Genomic DNA, 21,223 nt, shown 5'->3' on the forward strand with positions numbered 1-21,223 from the left:
CGGCAGCTCCCGTACATTGTAAGTAGAATTTTTGTTCACTGCACGATCTTGAGAAACACAACTTATTTAAACGTTACCTCTGTTTTTTTTTAAGGAAGAAGTACAGTAACAAATGTGAAAGTGTTTCACAACAGTAAATTAAAAATTGTGTGTCATTAATATGAATATGTTCGTCCATGTTAAACTGATTTTTTTTCATCGAACTATAAAAGGTACATGTTGTACCTAAAAAACTACAAATGCACACAGTTTATCATAAAATCAATAGTTTTAACTGCCAAAGCAAGACTTATGTCCAAATTTCAGATTATATAATGATCAGGGTGTCCGTCCATTTGTTTGTTCTTTAGTACGTCTATTCGCACCTTTCTCTGCAATAACTTCTTATCAAACATGAAGCCATTTGATAATTTGACATTTCTAAGCTTCATATTGGTACTTTGGTATGCAATTAACTGGGATTTGATTTCACATTATCTAAGCGATCGACATCAATTTTCTGTTGGACGACTTCATTTTTGTTGTTGGTTCAATGCAACAAATGAACTACCAACAATGTACGTAAGTCATAACATTAATGTCATATTTCAAATAAGGCATGCAAACTTGTGTCTATGCGCAGGTATCATAACACAATTTATGTATGTGAAGAAGTTATACAATATAAGTCTGCTTTTACAACTGACCGGCTGGCTCGGAATCGGCAGAATGTGTCCGAGTGAGTTGGAGTTCCTGCCTGTGGGCTGTTGCTTCTGTGAGCAATATATGTAGCACGAAGAAAAACCAGACTCAGTGTGTCGGACTAGCACAAAATAGGGTCTTTTCGATTGGTAAATCATTCTCGTTCTGAATTGCATGCAATATCCGCCATAGGACGTTAAACCGCAATCAGTCAATCATGCAATCAAAGTTATGCAATATGAATTACATGCAAACAGTATAATTATCTTCTTTTAATTTCACATATTCTTGTTATATATAAATAATAAGGTACAAATGTACATTTGTATATAAATTAGACTGTTGGTGATAGAATGATAAAATGAAACTGTTTTCCGCCACAGTTATTGTGTTTGGGGTATGATTATGTCTCCCCGGTGGCGAGACGTACATGTTTTGCGTTTTCTTGTCCTGACTGGTTGTCCGTTACACATCTTTGAAGCACATATTCAACGAAAACTACTGATCCGAATTCAATGAAACAAATAGCTGTCAACAGGCGCGGATATAGACGGAGCGATCCCGGCGTCCCTTGTAGGCTACTGTATGTCACAACTAAGGTTGTAGGCACAATTTTCAAAGATACACCACCCTAACTTTATTACAAGTCCTGTATTCACACCAATATTCTAATGTATGGACACTATTTCAATCGGAACTCCTCAGCCGTTCTCATTAATACAACAAAGAAAGTCATTGCTTTTCCAACAAGCTATTTTTAGTGCAGCGGAAATGACCCTGTAGTTCCGATGGGACAAGCTGATTTTTATTCACTTTTTGAAACACGCATCTATATCGTTTTTGTCATGTATTTTAGATGGGCTACTATAATCAGTGATGCATGTGATTCCCACAAACTTGCCCAATGTCGGAGGGTCCCAACCCTGTCGGACCATCAAAGTGTCGGACCAACATAGTTCGGACCATCGAACCGTCGGTTATCGAACAGATCCCTTTCTGTATAGAAACTGCAGAAACACATTCCGATCGGATATTAACCTCGGTATTAACGGAATAAAACCTAGCTAAATAATCTGCTGTCACGATGAAATGATTAAAACGAACAATTCGGTCTACTTTATGTAAATACTGACAATTACTGGTGAAGACTTGATATGATTTTTAGAGACTTCAAACATTATTTTGAAATCCTTTCAACGAACATGTGCTACATGTTATAGTAATACCAGTTTTATATTTAAAATAAGACGATTTCTACGCACAAAGATAATAGGTCCATTGACGGATGAGCACAAGTCACGTATTATATAGTTCTAACTCACGCGTAGTAATTTTACAAAGCACTAGAAATATACGAACTTGATATAGGGTGACCAGGAGTAACCAAAGGGAATACGTTGATATAGGATGACCAGGAGTAACCAAAAAGAATACATTGATATGTAACCAAAGGGAATACATTGATATGTAACCAAAGGGAACACATTGATATAGGGTGACCAGGAGTAACAAGGAATACATTGATATAGGATGACCAGGAGTAAACAAAGAGAATACATTGATATAGAGTGACCAGGAGTAACCAAAGGGAATACATTGATATAGGGTGACCAGGAGTAACCAAAGGGAATACGTTGATATAGGGTGACCAGGAGTAACCAAAGGGTGACCAGGAGTAACCAAAGGGAATACGTTGATATAGGGTGACCAGGAGTAACCAAAGGGAATACGTTGATATAGGATGACCAGGAGTAACAAGGAATACATTGATATAGGATGACCAGGAGTAACAAAAGGGAATACATTGATATAGGGTGTCCTGGAGTAACAAGGAATACATGATATAGGATGACCAGGAGTAACCAAAGAGAATATATTGATATAGGATGACCAGGAGTAACCAAAGAGAATACATTGATATAGGATGACCAGGAGTAACATGGAATACATTGATATAGGATGACCAGGAGTAACAAAAGGGAATACATTGATATAGGGTGTCCTGGAGTAACAAGGAATACATTGATATAGGATGACCAGGAGTAACCAAAGAGAATATATTGATATAGGATGACCAGGAGTAACCAAAGAGAATACATTGATATAGGATGACCAGGAGTAACATGGAATACATTGATATAGGGTGACCAGGAGTAAAAAGGAATACATTGATATAGGATGACCAGGAGTAACCAAAGAGAATATATTGATATAGGATGACCAGGAGTAACCAAAGAGAATACATTGATAAAGGGTGTCCTGGAGTAACCAAACGGAATACATTGATATAGGTTGACCAAGAGTAACAAGGAATATATTGATATAGGATGACCAAGAGTTACTAATGGGGATGGGCTGATATAGGGTGACCAGGAGTAACCAAAGGAAATAGGTTTGTATACGGGGATTTCATACTTTCATTACCGATGTAATGCACTATATTTTGTCGCGTAGTGGTTGGCAATATAGCTGCTATGCTAGGGTGACTTGTGGTCACTCGTCAACGGACCTATTATCATTGTGCAATTTCTACAATTTCTACAGGAAGTTACTGTTTTACTGTATTGCTATTCCAATGTCGGTAAAGTCCGCTTTTGACCTCTATACAAAAGTCACCTGATCGTATTTATGTTTCCCGATTGGTAATCTAATACACGTAACTAAGTGGCTTTAAAAGACTGTGGATTATTGAAATTGCGTCTCATGTTTTATCATTTTATTATGAAATTTAGAAAATTATGAGTAAAATAAGCGACTTTCACTGCATAGGCTTTCTTTTTTTCTGAGAGAAAACTTGTTTTAGATATTTTTTTTCCATCATTGTACATTGTGAGAAAGAGTTTGCAGGATTACGGGTGATAGAAATATCAAATAATTATATTCGGAAAGATATAATGTACAAGAAAGTGAAATTTTGCTTTTAACATAAGAGACCCCCTCCCCCCCCAAAAAAAATAAATAAAAATAAAAATAAAATAAAATAAAATAAAATAAAATAAAATAAAATAAAATAAAATAAATAATAATTATAATAATTCAACTTCATTGCATGTTCATCAAATGTATAGGACAGTTGGTAGCAGAATAGAACAAACCGACACGTACAAAACCCCTGCTTTGGTGAGCAAACTTTAAAAAAACTCATACATGTACCTGTGATACTTCTGCTTTTCTGTGTTGGTTAGTGTTTCACTGTGATATGTGGTAACAGGACGCACCTGTTGGTTCAAACAATATAATATTTTAAATGTATGCAAGTGTGACAAAAGTCATAATATATACATGAAGTTATGCAATTTGCAAAATTTGATATGCATGCATTATTGAAAATGACACGTTGGAAATTTTTTAAACAAATATGTGAAGCTGATAGTAAAATACACACCATTTTTGTTCAAATTATTTTTTTATCGAAATTGGGGGAACAAAATTTCTTTCCATAGATTCCCTACCCCCCTCTCGCCCAGAAATTAAATGCTTGCTGCGTTATCCGTTCGACCTTGGTCGTTTTTCCCATGATACAAGACGTCTACTTCAATTTGCTAGATTTACATGTAAATATGAATATAAGTGAAAGGAATAATTAGAAGGGCATTGTTGCACTGAAAAGGAAGGGTTAAGTAGCTCAGCTAGACCAAATTGTTTTGTAAGCATTTTAAATTCACGACAAAATATATAAGTAGAACTTTTGAGGTAACTGACTTTTCGTTCGTTCTTAAAGCTTTTCATCTTATTTAACAGCATACATCATATGAAAAATATAAGGAATTTGGTGACGGTTGACAAGTCTGGATTAAAAATTGAATTTTGAATATGTTCATAGGCGTATCGTTTCAGAGGGAAACTTGCTCCGGATTTAATTAATACAATCTGATCTTTTCAAACAGACGCCAAAATGGCTTGTGATATTAGGAGCAAAGGCTTATTGCAATTTATTGCTGCTTACAAACGGCATAAAGACAGAGAGGATGACCCATTTTACTTTGGAGAGGAGGTATATACCAAATATAAGGACCGTTCTTTTAAAAAAAAGTCAATAATTAAAAAAAAATCAATAAAATGTTCCTGTTTAACAAAGTCTACAAAAGTCTCCCTATGTCGAAGTTGTTTGATTACTACTTTTTAAAGGTATTGGGGTTAAAAGAGCAAATTACCAAGCCAAATGTAATAGCAGTTTCATGAAAAGAACATCTGGAAATGGCATATGTATTCGAGTTCCTAAGTCATGTTCCCGGAATGTGTTGATTTTTCAAACAATTTATTAAATTAGTAACTGTGACCAATACTCGTGTAATTGATACCCCATCCTCCATTCGATAAAATTCACATTTTGACCTCTAAAGTTATTTGGATCAAAATCTAGATTAGGAGGTGCACAGTGGGAATATGTAATAACGATTTTGTGAAATCTTTTAATTATAAAATTCCAATCATTGGTTTAGATGGAGTAGCGGATGAGAGATGGTACCCTTCTGTATAACGGAAGTAAAGAAGTACGGATGAAAGGAAGTACGAATGGAAGGAAGGACACCCAATTTCTATATACCCCACTTTGAACTAAAATAGAAAAAAGTGCAAGGGTAGAAACAATCGATCATTTTGCTTTATATACACTAAATTCAGTATTGTTAATTATATAATTGCAGATAGAAGGCATGATTGTTAAGTTTGACAGCGAAAGAAAAATAGCACAAATAGATCCTAAGTCACTGCAAGTTCTGGAGATACTATGGCGAAATCCGACAAATAGGTAGGAAAGTAAATAGTTTCTTATAATGACCAGAAATCATTTTGAAAACGCGAGTTGACTATGCCGAGCATGTTTCGATTGGTACCAAATTCATACATTGTTTTTTATTTCAGGTAAGAACACTATTCTTTCTGTACTTACTTATCGGATAACTTTTACTAAGAATCATGCAGAATGTGTTACGTGGTTGGAAAGCTTCCATGTTTGTGTTGTTGATAGTTTTCTTAAAATGTAATAGTAAACAGAAATTAGCATGCGCCAGTTCATACATGTATAACTCTTGGTTCTAGGAGATATAAAGTATATAGAAAGTATTGTAGAATTCAAATTGAAGGGAGAACATTTTGCAAATGACAATGAAGTACAATAAAAAAACTATTTGAACTTATTCTCAAGACCAGACATATTGGAATGAATAAGTATGCGTTTCACCATAAAGACCAATAAAACAACAAAACAAAAATGCATGATTCGTACTTAAGTAAGAAAGTAGGCGAGACGTAAATGGCATCACAGACTACTGTAAAGACAAAGTATTGCATACAAATTGAGCATACATAAGTGGTTCGATCATATATTGTATAAGTAATGAATGAGCGAAAGATTGCTATGTTTTGTGCAGTTTTTACCAAATTTAAAATTGCTTTATTTTTGTTGTTGAATTGTTAAGACCAGCTAAATATCCTCCCTAGACCTATAACCGCTTCATGATTTATTACATACCACTTCACTAGCTCATAAGTTCTGCCATACAGGGATATGAAAAAGTTCACAACGCATGAACACTACTTATAACAAATCCGCGAGGCTGGTTTTGCTGTACTGTACTTATCTGCATAAAAAGCGGGGTTCAGTACAGATTATGGCAGAATTGTATAGCTTTGAACTATAGCTAATATACCCTCTGTGCCGGAGATTGATGCTGGTCCATAGTGTTATCTTTTCTGATGTCTATCTGTATATATTTTCCATCGAAGGATTATGTGGAAACCAGAATTTGCTTCATACATGATAGAAAGTTCTCCAGAAACTCCTTACAATGGACTACTTACTACCCCAGAGGAAATAGAACAAAGTATGATAGGAAGGTAACTACATTGTATAAGCATTAATTCAGTAGTACTGCATCAGAGCTTTACCATTTGCCAACTTATATGAAATGACGTATGAAGAAAGATGTATATTTTTTGGTTGCTTTAGTGTTAAAAAATGGTGAAATTATCCCCATTAATCCGAATCAGTGATATTTTTTTTCTTATCAGTTTAAACAATATTTCAACTTTAAAGAGAAATGAAATTTACCCAGCATACCATTAGTATACACATATCTACTTTAATGTGTTATAATAAAATTGAAACAATGTAAAAATACATTTCAGTGGCCTATTATATGTTCGTGTAAACCAACTTTCTACATTTAATTGCCTAAAGAAGTTGCACATACCCGCTGTACTTGATTGGACTGCTTGCTTGATTGAATTGGTAGTTCTTTGTATTCTAAAGTTTGAAAAATATATTCAGTATTCACTAATAACTAATAAAACACTCAGGAAAATGAATTGTAAAATTATGTAAGGGGTCGATTCATTTCTATTAAAAATTCGCGAAATAGATAACAGAACGGATGAGTTGAATCGCAACAAAATACACCAGCGTATAACCTAAATCTAAAATATATAGTAATCATTTTCATGATCCTCTTTATGGTTGAATTTGGTACAATGAACTCATTCACTTTTGTCTAAAAATACATCGTTTTGGCTGATTATCGCATTTTATCCTATGTAATCTTTTTACCATATATGGTATTGTCCCCGGACTGTTATAATCAGTATCAGTTTATTGTTTATACCACCAGCTCAATGCTGAATTTTCCAGACGGAGAGAAGTTAATTCCAAATTACCAGAACACGAGCGTGTATTGACAATAGCATCTTTCCCAAGGTAAGTACACGTGTGGAGATATTATGCCACAAAGTTACGTGTGGGGATAAAATGCCACAAAGTTTTTTTTCTCGGTTCAGGCTATATCTGTGCCGTTTCCTTTGAATAAAAATATACACTTTCAGTTATTTAATAAATTGGACCATATAATTATTTATCATCGTTCAGAGTTAGACAATTATGGCAGCTCAGTGCATGCGATACCATATTTTATGGAACGCTGAAAAGAGATATTGACAAGGGCCCATGTTGCTGCAATAACTATTTTTATTACATTTCTCTGTCGAAATATCAAGAACTTCCCACTCAGCTTTCTCGTCATTTTGATTCTTAAAACAAATATTTTGGCATACAATTTATGTGCTCGACTCAAACATAACTAGATTTTTATGCATTTTTTATCTTTTTAAAAATGGATAAATTTAGGCAAATCAAGTAGATATCTGACTATTTGAGATTCTGATAATTTTGCCGACAAAGAAAACAATTTTATCGTAAATATGAAAATTGTTTAAATGGATATTTATAATACGAAACGTATTATTATGGATTATTGATCTCTATGAAATGGTGCTGAGGGTCTAAATTTTCTTTAAGATATTTAAATGTAAATTTGCATAACTAGTAAATAGCACACACTTTTCATTGCTTACCATTGTAATATCTGGTTCAAATAAATATTCCTTTATATAACATGATAGATAAAATTTTAGTGACCGGATTAAGGAATAGAAAAAAACCTGTATATTAACCTTCTCTCTCAGTATAAGCTTAGTTGATACAATATTTAGGGATGAATATATTAATTTTGAATTTAAAAAGTTCAGACCTTTCGTTACATGGACTATATAATTTGATGTCAGGTCGTATATAAATATAAATACATTAACAGTGTATAAGTTAAGGAACGTAAGCTCGTTATATTCAAGTTGTTACTTAATGTTGTATTATAACTAGGGATGATGAAATGAACTTAGAGTTTGAAAAATGTTCAATTTCATCCTTGCTAGTATTCATGGTCCAGTGCTTTGCATAATTAGGAATGATTATACGAACTTTTAGTTTGTTTCAATTTAAGCCCCAAAACGTGTCGAAAACCGAGGCGTTTGACATCATTCAGGTACTGTTGTGGGACTGAAATACTGCAATTAAGTAAAGATTCATCTAATTATCATATTTTCTTCTATTACTTTTTTATGATTTTCATTTATGCAAAGAATACTAACAATTTCACGTTTTAATTTTAATTACTTGATCCTACGATATGGTCAACATTTTTTTTCTAATGTACACAGGCAAATGTGCTCCACATGAGAATCATATGGTTTGCATCATATGATTATCATACATGTATAAATCGAGCACCATATGATAATCATATATTTCGGTTTACATATGATAATTGCATGATTAACATATGATAATCATGTTTTTCACACACATGTGATTGTCATATTTTTTCAAGCCGAAATTAACATATGAGAATCATATGATAATCATATCACTATCATATGTTAAATATCATATTTTTCCAAGCCAAAATTAACATATGAGAATCATATGATAATCATATCACTATCATATGTTAAATATCATAAGATTGTCATATGATTACGATATGATTATCATATGAATCGAGCACCATATGATTATCATATGTGGCACATTTGGCTGTGTAATATTAAACGCATTATAAAGTCTACAAAAACAGATATTTTTATGTTTTTCAAATGAGAATATATTTTCAAAGTTCTCTAACAAATCAACAAAACTTATGAACAGATCAAAGAGTAATTTTCCCTTTATTTTTAATTAAGTCTGTATTGATGCTATATAATATATTTTATTGCGATGGTTTCAATAAATTACAAACCAACATTCATTTTAAAAAGAAAATGAATTTGGGATCTCTTATTGATTATTTGTTCGGGAAAACGTGTAATGCGCCATCCACTGCCTGAGTCTTTCGAAGACACAATATTAATTGTTACAATACATATAAATGGTTACTGCTTTGGTTCCTTTGATAGACTTGGTGACATAAAGGACATCAATGCAGCAATTATACACCCTAATGGTTTAGTAACAGATGTTCCGAGGTATAGGTACGTACTTAACTGAAATAACATATATTTAAAGGCGAATGTTTAAGTTAAAAATAAATGTATTGTGTCTATATAAAATGAATATTATCAAACTACTGGAAATTATAAATTGCAGAAAACAAGAGATAAAATCCAACCAAATAAAAAAAACCCACAAAACCAAATCGTGGACAGATACGACAAAATGCATAAGGAGCTAAATAAAGTGAAAATTCAGGAAAAGTAAATCAGCTACACTTTTATTATACTTGAGCTCCTTACCAACATTGCCTTTCATGCTATGTTTTTATCTCCAATTTAACATAAATATAGCGGACACACTTTTATGACAAAATCTTTATCATGACTTGTTGTTTCTCCAATAGTTCTCCTTTCATTAATACAATAGTAACTATTATTACCTAATTATAAGGTTTTATCTTGTTTATTAAATATACACATATTTTTCTCTATTTTCAAAATATATTCATGACAGGGCAATCTATTGCACTGTCGATGTACTATTACATGATGCAATAGTCTCCTTGAGGAGTCTATTGCACTGACCCCATAATGACCTTTATCTAAGCCTTTTGATTGGTTGGACTTTTTTAAAGCGCTTCATTGAATTGGAATTTACACACAAAAACTCGTGTGTAAAAACGTAGATGTGACTCTCGGCTGCCAATTCGTAAACATGTAGCTTTTACTCCAGTTCTTTGTCTTTTCATGCAATTACTAAACCTCTTCCAAAACTTAACTTCTATACTTACAGCTGTTAAAGATGGTCTCCAGTCCTACCAGGACACTTGTTACTTCCTTAGTGGTATTAATTCAATGTGGATTCAATACTCATTCGAAAGGTCTCCTGGAAATCCTCAATTTAAGATCATTATCACAGATAATTATAGTCCTTTGTAGAGATTCCTCATACTTAGTCAAAAAAAACAAAATTGAAAATCTTCTTCCAAATAAACCGAAATTGATATTTTCAAAGTGCTGGAATTTTCGATCAATAACATATTGGTCAATTGTGGTGGACGAGTTTATCAACAAGCGTTCTGCATTCCAATGTTATTCAATTGTGGTCCTCTGCTTGCTGACCCGTTCCTCCGTTTCCGCTATACATATGACGTATTATCGTTAAATAATCCTCGTTCTGGGGATTTGATGCATCGCATCTAACCAGAAGAACTTGAGATAAAGGATACTACAGACTCTGTGAACTGGCCTAATATCCTGACCTACACTTATAAATCGATGGTAAAGGAAAACTATTGACCAAACTTACGACAAACGAGATGACTTTTTATCCCAACTTTCCTTTCATATGTTGCAACATCCCTTCAGCACTGGCGTATGGCATTTTGAAAACACAACTCATACGTTATGCCAGAGTTTGTAGTAACTACGCAGACTTTTTGTATCGCGCTAGACTTCTTACAATTAGGCCTCTGGAACAGGGTAATGTTGCTAGAAGATTGATATCATCATGGCAGAAATTTTGTGGTCGTCACCATGAAATCGTAGAACGTTACGGTGTTTCAATCTGTACCATGAAAACTGATTTGTTCAAAGTGTCATAGTTTTCCTTCCGTCTTTGTCTACCCTGAACTTGACTTTTTTATGAGCAACTAAGCGAGTGTTTATAGAAAAGTAGAAGACACTTACCCTATCAGGTGCACCTGGTCTATGCTCCCAGTGTTTAGTGGAGTCGCAGTTGCTCATTTACTCTTGTTACTTTGTATGCTCTACATGGTTATTTTATGTTCTTTTCTGTGTATGTCTTTTTTCATGTTTGGTTTTTGTCCCTAGGTTACATTCTTTTGTTTTACTCGAGCATTTTGGCTCCCTTGATTACTCTTTATATGTACTAGTATAACAATGCTCAGTTGCAATGATATCCTTTCTAAAACAAAAGCTTTTTATTGTATTTTTGGTAACTTTTAGCTGATTTCTCGATGATTTTATATCCGTTTTTTTATCTGTAAGACTTATGATATCTCTTAACAATTTCAATTCCAGAAATATGAACGATGGAATTTTAAAAATAATTCACAGCGATGTAGATATAAAAGTACCAGGTTTGTATATTATGACGAAACATATAAACAATTAATGTCTTATTTTATTACTAAAAGATTCAAAACGATTATCTTTTTTATAGGAAAAATAAGCAGTGACAATTTTCATGCGCAGAGAGTTATATGGCTATTTTGAAAAGTAATCACCTTATCTCATTTGCTATGTGAATTAGCTTTCTGATTTATATGAACGGAGCGTCAGCCACTTCCTTTATATGTAAGAATGTAAGACCAAACTGAATAAATAAAAATATATTGACGGAAGTGAAGAAATTAGTCGACACGGAAGTGGACGATTTCGCAAGTGTGGAGGTACTGTTTTGTGTAAAATTACGTCATGGAGCTCCGTCCATCATAGGCATAGCTAAAAAATATCATTAAGGCGATGGATAGTAATGCCCATACGAAGTCTTCTAGTAAATGATATAAGTTGCCAAAAGGAAAAAAAAGAAACTCCCTGTAAAAAAAACATATTCACAAATAATGTACTCCCTCGTCTTTTCCTGCCACAGGAGGAAAGATTCTATGAAATATTAGGAATTGGGTAATCTAATGCATTCTAAACAGCATAATACAAGTATGTAACCATTTGATCCATCAATTACAACTGAATGATTCTTAAAAGGCAGATACATTTTAAAGAGATAAATTGCTATCTTGTTTCTCTCTTTGTTTTCCTGATCAGTACCAACTGTGTGTTGAATCAGTCTCTCTTTCATTCTTCCATGTTCATGGACTGTCAATGTCTGATACAGCTGTAATTATGTCTAAGCTTCACTCGTCAATTGCTTAACATTTTCAAGATTTCTTCTACCAAATGTAAAGAACGACACACACATTTTTTATTCATGACTTTGTCGTTGCTGTTCATTAATAATTATTTGTTTACAGTTTTCAATGCAAATAAAAGGACTACAAACAGCGATAAAGATGTGATTGACCAATACTCAGTGCCACATGAAGATTACAATGAGATCAGAATGGACTCTTTGACTTTTGGTTTAGGTTGCTGTTCTTTACAAGTGACATTTCAGGCTCCAAACCTGTACAATGCTTTATTCCTATACGACCAGTTAGTGAACATCTGTCCAGTTATGGTGAGTATGCTATATTTACAGTTTTTCTTAAGCTCAGTGGTCCTTTTCACAAAAAGTCGTTAGTGTAAATTAGTCGTAAATTGTGACGTCATAGTAGTTTACACTTGCAAATTTTTGTGAAAAGTACTACAGAAAAATAACACTATTTTTGTATCGGCTGGGTTTAAAAAAACGAAATTAGGCGCGCACTCGAATGTGGCATAATTCTTTATCTTTATCAAATACAAGAAAGCGAAAGTAATGTTTACCTTTATTTCAGTCTGGGAAATGTGAATGTGAGCATAAGAAAGGTTCATGCAAAATATTGCTTAAAGTAAATCTATGGTCTATTTCATATATAACAGCCTTATAAGCAAATGTTGCATTTTACTTATCATTCAGAATTGTTCTTTTCTAATCATAATCAACCAGTTGGCTCTTAGTGCAGCTACACCTGTATTTAATGGGTATCTTGCTGATGTCGACACCAGATGGCCAGTTTTGTCGGGATTTCCATTCGACAAAAAAACCAGAGGTACATCTCTTTTTGACCATATATATATATATATATATATATATATATATATATATATATATATATATATATATATATGCTTTTACAAGTAAATACACGACATTGTTACTTTCAGACAAAGTAAAATTTCATGAATCAATGCACGTCATAAATTCGCTTATCTGCTTTAAGCGGTCTTCATTTTATTTCAATCGATAAATTTTGGTTTAGGTTGAAATTCGTTACAAGTTTTAGGCCTCAAACGTTGATTATTACCGGATTAAACTCAGTTGCAATATGACTGGTGCAGCTGGCAGAGCAGGATATTGTGGCAGGACGGCCTATTGCTTTGTAGTAGGTAGTGAGATTTAAGTAGCCAGTTAATTGACTTGTCTAAGAGATTAATTCTTTAGCCGAATCGATTTGTCGCTGGCTTGTCACCGAGCGGTCTAGGGTTCGATCTTCGGTGGCGGAGTATAATTTTGTGAGTCACATCATGCCCTGCCGTTATATTTGGCGTCCTACTAAATAAAACCCACGGGGCTTGGTTAGCTGATGAGCTAGTGTTAGAGTCGTTCGTGGTACGAAGACTCTTAAGGTGGGGGAAATGTGGCAGGACGGCCTACCTGCGTTGTAGTAGGTAGTGAGATTTAAATAGTAAGTTAAATGACTTAATAGTAAGTTAAATGACTTGGCTAAAGGATTAATCTTTTAGCTTAATCCTTTAGCCAAATCGGTTTGTCGCTGGCTTGTCACCGAGCGGTCTAGGGTTCGGTCCTCTGTGGCGGAGTATAATTTTGTGAGTCAAATCATGCTCTCCCGTTACAATATACTTACCTTTCCAGAGCACTTGATGTCACCGTCGGATTTTTTGGGTGCTAATTTTCTTGCTAGTGCTTTAATTAGTTTTTGTGTGACGTCTTGTTTTCCTTATCTTCAGTTTTTATGCGTAATATTTTGTATTCGAATCGCTACACTACACTGTGTACATAGATCGTCTTTCTTTACTATGTTCACTTTCAGGTCATGATTTAGGATTTTGACGTATTTGAATTATCCCACTGCTGACGCTTCGATTTTTTTGCCGATATTTTATAACCAATTGCCCTTTGTTTCACTTGAAAAATTTGGAAAAAAACTTCAAAATTTTGTTTTTATGATCTTGATTTAAAAAAAATAGATACATCAAGATAGTAGAAGACCATGCCGGAAATGAACACATGATATAAGCGCAATATTTGAACATGTGATCTTATGTATAGCAAAACCCTTTGATATTAAATTTTCATCCATTATTATACATCTATTTACAATGAAAAATACAAGCTTGGAGAAAGCAAGTGCAAATGCTTTGTTTTTTTTTCGGCATCGCAAGAACAATTTAAACAAATGTATATGCGAAGTAGTTACGTTTCCTTTGAATTTTTCCACGCCAAATTCATTTTACCCTGCAGCTCTCAACCTCCTATAACAACGGCAATGGACGATTACCTCGTTTTGAACCTGTACCTTGCTACACATGCCCTGAAAACCAATCGAAGAATGATACAAGAGTTGATGTCGACATCCAAACCTTTCAAAAATTATTGAATGAAGGTTTGTTCGTGCTTTTCTCAAACGTTAAAATTGTGATTGTTTAAATGGCTCTTTACTGTTTAGGGCAGAACGCTTATGTAAGGTTTTTTTTTGTATTTGAATTTATTGACAATGAATGTTGATTTTTTTATGAATTAATTTCTGTACACTGAAACATACGTCGTGGCATGCTTTTCACTGGATCTCTTCAACAGAATCATTCTTTAAATGTCACATATTAGGTTAAGCATTTGTAATTCAAGCGTTGTATTTCTTGTTAATCTGATAACTTTGCTTTAGTAATAAAGGGCTACCCCATTATTTCTTCTGGTATACATACATGTATTTCACTCACAAACTTGTGCAATATCTAATACAAAAGTGATACACGTGCATACATTCCATAACATTCATGAAAATCCTTTTATTTGAAACCAACTTTTGAAAGCTTAGGCTTCAAATGCTTTTTCTTGCCGATGGCATCTTGAATTTCATGCTTCATTCACTGGTGCAGCATGCATATGGGTTTTGGTTGTATGTGATATTAATTGTTTGCTACATTGTTGTAGTCCTATACAGTATTTTACGTCAATTTATTGGGGAAATGTCCCTAGAAATATAAGCAAGTAAAGCCTTTGTAGACTGATGGTGCATTTTATATTTTTGTCAGGCTTGGATTCAAGCTTAGCTCTCCATATCGCTAACCTGTTTAGTCGGAAACCGTTGTTGCCCATAAATGGCATTGAAGACCATGACGATGATTTAAGTCATTTTAACGTAAGTAGTTTGTTGTATACATCTTAATACCTCATCGTTTCAATTTTTAATTGATATGATGAAACATGATAAAATCTATGTCTGCATCTAGTTTTGTAAGCCGAGCTTGTAGATTTTGTAACGTATCTTGCTATGAAATGCTATAAATTAAAAAAAATGTACCAACCATTTAATATTGCAACTTTTGATATGCTGTACACGTGTTTCAAGGCGTAACCTGTCATGTACAAAGGAAGATCTAAATCCAGACAGTATTGTATACAAGAAGTTCTCAAACCAAACCAAAAGTATCAAAATAGAAAGCCAAATCAAACACCAATTAGTTCTACATGTACCATGTGCAATACAAGGAATGAAGCCTTGGTGTAAAATTTGTAAGGTTGGAATCAAGAAAGCAAATGATTAAGACTTTTAAAAAGATGTGTTTCCAATATTTATCAGTACAACACTTGCGAGTCTTTCTTTTATGCATACGTTTTGTGCTGGTTACGCCTTTTTGGTTTTTTGTAGTATCTTCAAAAAACAAACTGGCACACAGTGAGGTTGAACCTACCATCTGAAGAACACAGATGCGGATGGACTAATGAACTTCGTCTGATGGACGTGAGTTTTACCCTACCGGTCGCCTTGTCCCTGCTCCCAGTTTTTAGTGGAGTCCGAGTTGTTCATTTGCTTTTGTTACTTTGTATGTATGATTTTAGTTACTTTATGTTCTTTGTTGTGTATGTCTGTTTTCCATGTCTTGTTCTATCCCTGGATTACATTCTTTGGATTACCCTATAACCTTGGTTCCCTTGATTACTCTTAGACCTCTGAATAGTCATTTTTGTTTTTTTTTATTTGAAAAAAATATGCTAATGAGTTCATTTTTGAGTTATAGTTTCAGTAACGGTTTACGTATTTGAGTCGAGCAGCAAATTAGAAATTTGAATAGGTATTATTAATTGAGGCGTGCGACCTTCCGTCAGTACTTCTTTCAGTTGCTCAGAGCGGTACCCATCTCTTATTCATAAATCCTCCTACACCACTAAATGGAATTTGATGAAACTTTCACTGAACCATTATTACATAATCCCATTAGGCACCCACATCCTATTTTTGACTTTGATTCAAATCAATTTTGAGGTCAAAAGGTACATGTTATCAAGTGGTGGGGAAGGGGTATCAAGATAGTAGGCATTGCTCACATGTTTCTGGAATTATTATTTTTATACATGTTATCGAATGCTTTTTCATCTGTATATGTTTAAGGTTCAAGTTACAGATTTTGAGAATACGTCATATGTTGTTTTTGTTATGCTGTTAGCAAAAGTGATAATGGAATACAAACTGAATTTTGCAGTTCCAATTTCGAAGGTATATTTTTTCAGATAAAGTACGATTTCGGGTAAAACATTTGCCATATGGGAGCTGTCATTAAGCGAAAAAAAAAAAAACAAAACAAAAAAACAAAAACAAAAACAAAAACAAAACAAAACAAAAAAAAAGAACAAAAGAACAAAAAAAAAATCAAACCAAAATGAAAACAAAACGACCACATATTTATCATGCAATTTCGATACTATGAAAGTACTTTTTTGCGTGGATACTAATTTCCGTGGAATGGAGAAGAAACACAAGTTCGTGAATTCTAGAATTCGTGGTTTTGAGTTTTTCAGTATACACATCAATGAAAATGTTCATTTTGTTGATATATGAATATAGTTCATTGATTATACATATGGCTCGTTTGGCATAAAATAAAAATAATAAATAAGCAAACAATATCCACTTTTAAAAGGCGAAAGGGAACTACATGTAAATAGACATGAAATTAAAGTGAAACGCATGAAAATATTGCAATGATGCCCAAATTTTCGGACAAAAGTAAAAACTGTCGACTCAGAGTGTAGAGACAAAGTGACCTTCCAAATTGAACTTAATCATCGTGAAGACGCACCAAGTTCAAGATGAAAATAATGAAATTGTAAGTATGAATTATGAAAAACAATACCAAAGGTATGGGCAGTCCAAAGAAAAGTTATGATCCATTGGTCAAGAAACAGTCGCTGATCAAGTTTAAAAAATTACCTTATCTCTACAGTCTTGGTCGACAGTTTTTACTTTTTTTTACCAAGGTCGTCAAATAAAAAAATTGGCCTCATTTCTATATTTTTATGCGTTTTATTTGTATTTCATTTGTGTTTTGTTCCCTTTTACCTTTTTAATAAAGCTAATGTTCAGTTATTTATTATTCTTATTTCCAAAAATGCAATGTTATTTGAAAACCAAAAACCCAATGCATAAACATCGAAATCACAAGATATAAAAATTTGTTTCAGGTCGATCAAAACATAGAGACTGCTAGTAAAGTCGACGCTGTAAAGAGAGAAAAATTTCTCATTCCAATAAATATTTTGAGAGGTGAATGTATATAAAGCTTTTAAAACTGAATAATACCAATTATTTTTCCACATAACCGGCGCTGTTTTTTTTCTAAGTATTTCCTTGCCCATTTACCAATCCCGTTAGAGCGCTCAACTGTTTTTTTAATAAGATTAAAAAATCACTGATTTTTAAGAATGATTTTGTCAGTTCTTTCATAAGTGCTACTTGAAATCTATCATGCAGATGTTCATAAAATGCGAGACAATTTTGGGTTCTGACCTAACTAAATATTTTAGATGATGGAAATTTGACTGTCTTTAAATTCTTATATACATGTATTAATATTTGCATAGAAAATACACCAAAAGATGTGGTGTCGATCTTCGAAAGAAGTTATAAACTTCAGGACAATGGTTATGTAGATGAGCAAAATAATCCTATTTTCAATGCCTTTGAAACGACAGAGTACGATTATCTGTACATCTCTGATATAGTCTGTGGAAGCGTAAATATGTAAAATTCTCTAATGAATATCGGGCAAGATAATTGTCGACAAAAACAAAACAAACAAACAAACAAACAAACAAACAAAAACAAAAACAAAACACACACACAAAAAAAAAAAAAACAAATAAAACCCATTGTTTTGGCAACTGATAGCAAATGAAACAAAATTTTTACACTTTTGCCAGCTTGTTGTCCACTACATAAATATTAAATGGAACTTCTGTTTAAAGAGGAGTCAAATCTGTTTAATTTTATTTTATCGCTATTGTGCCCCGCTGAACCAGACATAAACAGACACACACAACAAAGAACATAACATAATCAAAATAATACATACAAATTAACAAATGTAAATGAGCAACTCGGACTCCACTAAAAACTGGGAGCAAATACCAGGTGCACTGATAAGGTAGGCGCCCTCTTTTTTAGAGACACTTAGGTCCCCGAGTTGCTCATAAAAAGTCAAGTCCAGTGTAGAAGAAAAATGAAAGAAAAAATATGACACGTTGAACAAATCAGTTTCATGGTGCAGATGGATTCACCTAATTGATTTCATGAAGACTACCAGAAAACTTCTGTAGTGATGGCTTCAATCTTGAAGCAACATAACCCTCTCCAGGAACTCTAGCGCAGTCCAAAGAGTCTGCATAGTTACGTCAAGCTCTGCTCTGGCATAACGTTTGAGTTTTAATAGGAAAATTCCATACGGACATGCTGATTAGATGTTGCCACAGATGAAACGAAAAATTGAAAATACTGAGTAAAAAGTCATCTCGTTTGTCGTATAGTTTGGTCAATAGTTTTCCTTTACCACCGATCTGTAAGTGTAGGACAAAATATGAGGTTGACTTCACAGTGTCTGAAGTTACCTATATCTCAAGTTTTTGGGGGTAGATGCGATGAATTCAACGTAACTATAATTGTATAAATTTAAATGCCTTCACCAAATGTAAAAAGTATGTGACAATTTCGATATATGAGGGCCAGTTACATGACTAGAAGTTAAACATTTCATAGAGAAGTATTCAGTTGTATCTGGACTTTCCTTAAAACGTTTGTCAGTAATCTGTAATAGTACCATATTTTTTTCGTGGAAAATGTGACTAATTTTGCAATATTTTTCAATTCACAGATTTGAATGTGGCAATACACTCATTTGAGTCTTCCTCTCGTATATTTAGAAAAACAATTCTTGTGCAACTTGATTTTCATTAAGATTCATATTCATACTTTTCAGGATAGATTTGTTGGTTTATTACCTGTTATTCGCCATTACTTGACGACGAGACATCTAAGATGTTATAAGAAATACTTAGACCTCATTGAAAATAGAGCTAAAGGTAACTCTTGCTGACAATATTCAATCGCATGGTTCTACGTAGTTATGCAGTATCTTCCTCTAGATCATTTTCAAAAAATGTAATGAAAACATTTATAAAATAACTTAAATACATCATTCTATCAGAAATATTGTGATGACTAAACACAATTCAAATTTCAAAATTTATCTACTACTGTGTTGCTCTGAAATGAGTTGGTTTTGAGATTTTTGATATATTCTTAGTTTAATAAAAAGTTGAATATAAAAACATGTAGTTTTTCTTTACCGCATGTAAAAAATGTACCTTAAAAATTGATATGATTGAATAATTTTTAATAATATATTTTTCTGTTGTAGGTAAAAACCCCACGACGGCTCATGCCATTCGAAACTTTGTGTTGACTCATCCACAGTACCAACACGACTGTGTAGTATCAGAACAAATACATTTGGATTTGTTAAGTCTTATAGCAGAACATACAGAAAATAATATCATACTTATGTAGCAGTCTTGATAAAAATCAGACAGAAGGTGATTGATGCATGTCAAAAACCCACCGAATTCATTTTTTTTGGTTCAGATACCTTTAAAGATTACATAACTAGTCTTATATTTTTTCAAATTGTGGGTTGCGCTTTTTAGATAAAATTTATATAGACTGTTCTTTAAATTAACAATTTGCAAGAGTTATCGTTCTTGATTTGGTTTAATTTTAATGAGATGTTAAGTAGCAGTCTTTGTTAGAATCGTGCAAAATCTAAAAAATGTGATACACCCAAAAAAAGGCTACATATTTCTATTTTTGTAATTAAGTTGTTTTATGAGTCTATATTGTGAAATGTGTAATTACTCATTCATGTCTCCCTGCCTTTAGGAGATAATCAACATTGAAAATACAATAGATTCTGTTGTATTTGAGTGTCATTTACAGAGTTATCCCCCTTAATTTTGAGATCTACAGTGCTTAATAGTGAAATGGTGATACTCATAGAACAAAAAACAATTATAATTGGGCAATAAATTATACTGTAGTTCAGTGTTGGTGTCTTTTATGAGACATATCAAATTGTAGGGGTTAACATTCAATTTTTGATGCAGTTGAGAAACAATATTTACATTATTTAACATAATATATTCAGAAAAGTCGATTAACATGGATCTAGAAGGTGTGCAATATTCGACATGTATCTTACAACAATCAATTTTTAACAATAGTCAAACAAAACTTTAATCATCGGCCGAAGACTCGATTAAGTATTAACAGGCAAAAACAAAATTTACACATGTTCAATTTTTTATGACTGAACTAACGTCTTCGTTTCTAAGTTCATGTCTACGTTTTGCACGAAGCGTCAGCAGTTGAATGATTCAAATACGTTAAAATCCCAAACGTGGTCTAAACATGATCGCATGAATTAGAGACGATCTAAATATGTAATTTAGCGAAACGAATAAAAAGCTTTACACATAAAAACTGACGATAAGGAAAAAAAAAGACATCAAATAAACTGTTTATCTGGAAATGAACCATGTCACAAAACG

The 21,223-nt window shown here is 33.2% G+C and overlaps 1 protein-coding gene across 1 annotated transcript; it reads left to right on the plus strand.

Annotated features, from left to right (window-relative positions):
- Window positions 1–4,535: 4,535 nt before the first annotated feature.
- On the plus strand, window positions 4,536–20,956 carry LOC148605028 (glutamate--cysteine ligase catalytic subunit-like). Its single transcript, XM_088547539.1, has 17 exons — window positions 4,536–4,675; window positions 5,328–5,431; window positions 6,409–6,519; window positions 7,310–7,375; window positions 9,406–9,474; window positions 11,485–11,543; window positions 12,435–12,640; window positions 13,052–13,154; window positions 13,862–13,869; window positions 14,588–14,729; window positions 15,379–15,485; window positions 15,996–16,088; window positions 16,737–16,841; window positions 17,807–17,888; window positions 18,206–18,357; window positions 19,504–19,699; window positions 20,038–20,956. Exons 1-17 carry the CDS (start codon window positions 4,577–4,579, stop codon window positions 20,184–20,186), a joined length of 1,851 nt encoding a protein of 616 aa, XP_088403665.1. The 5' UTR covers window positions 4,536–4,576; the 3' UTR covers window positions 20,187–20,956.
- The last annotated feature ends 267 nt before the right edge of the window (window positions 20,957–21,223 follow it).

This window comes from Perna viridis, chromosome 10 (genome assembly GCF_037379345.1).
Source record: "Perna viridis isolate PV_CMFRI_1.1 ecotype Kerala chromosome 10, ASM3737934v1, whole genome shotgun sequence".
Lineage (NCBI taxonomy): Eukaryota > Metazoa > Mollusca > Bivalvia > Mytilida > Mytilidae > Perna > Perna viridis.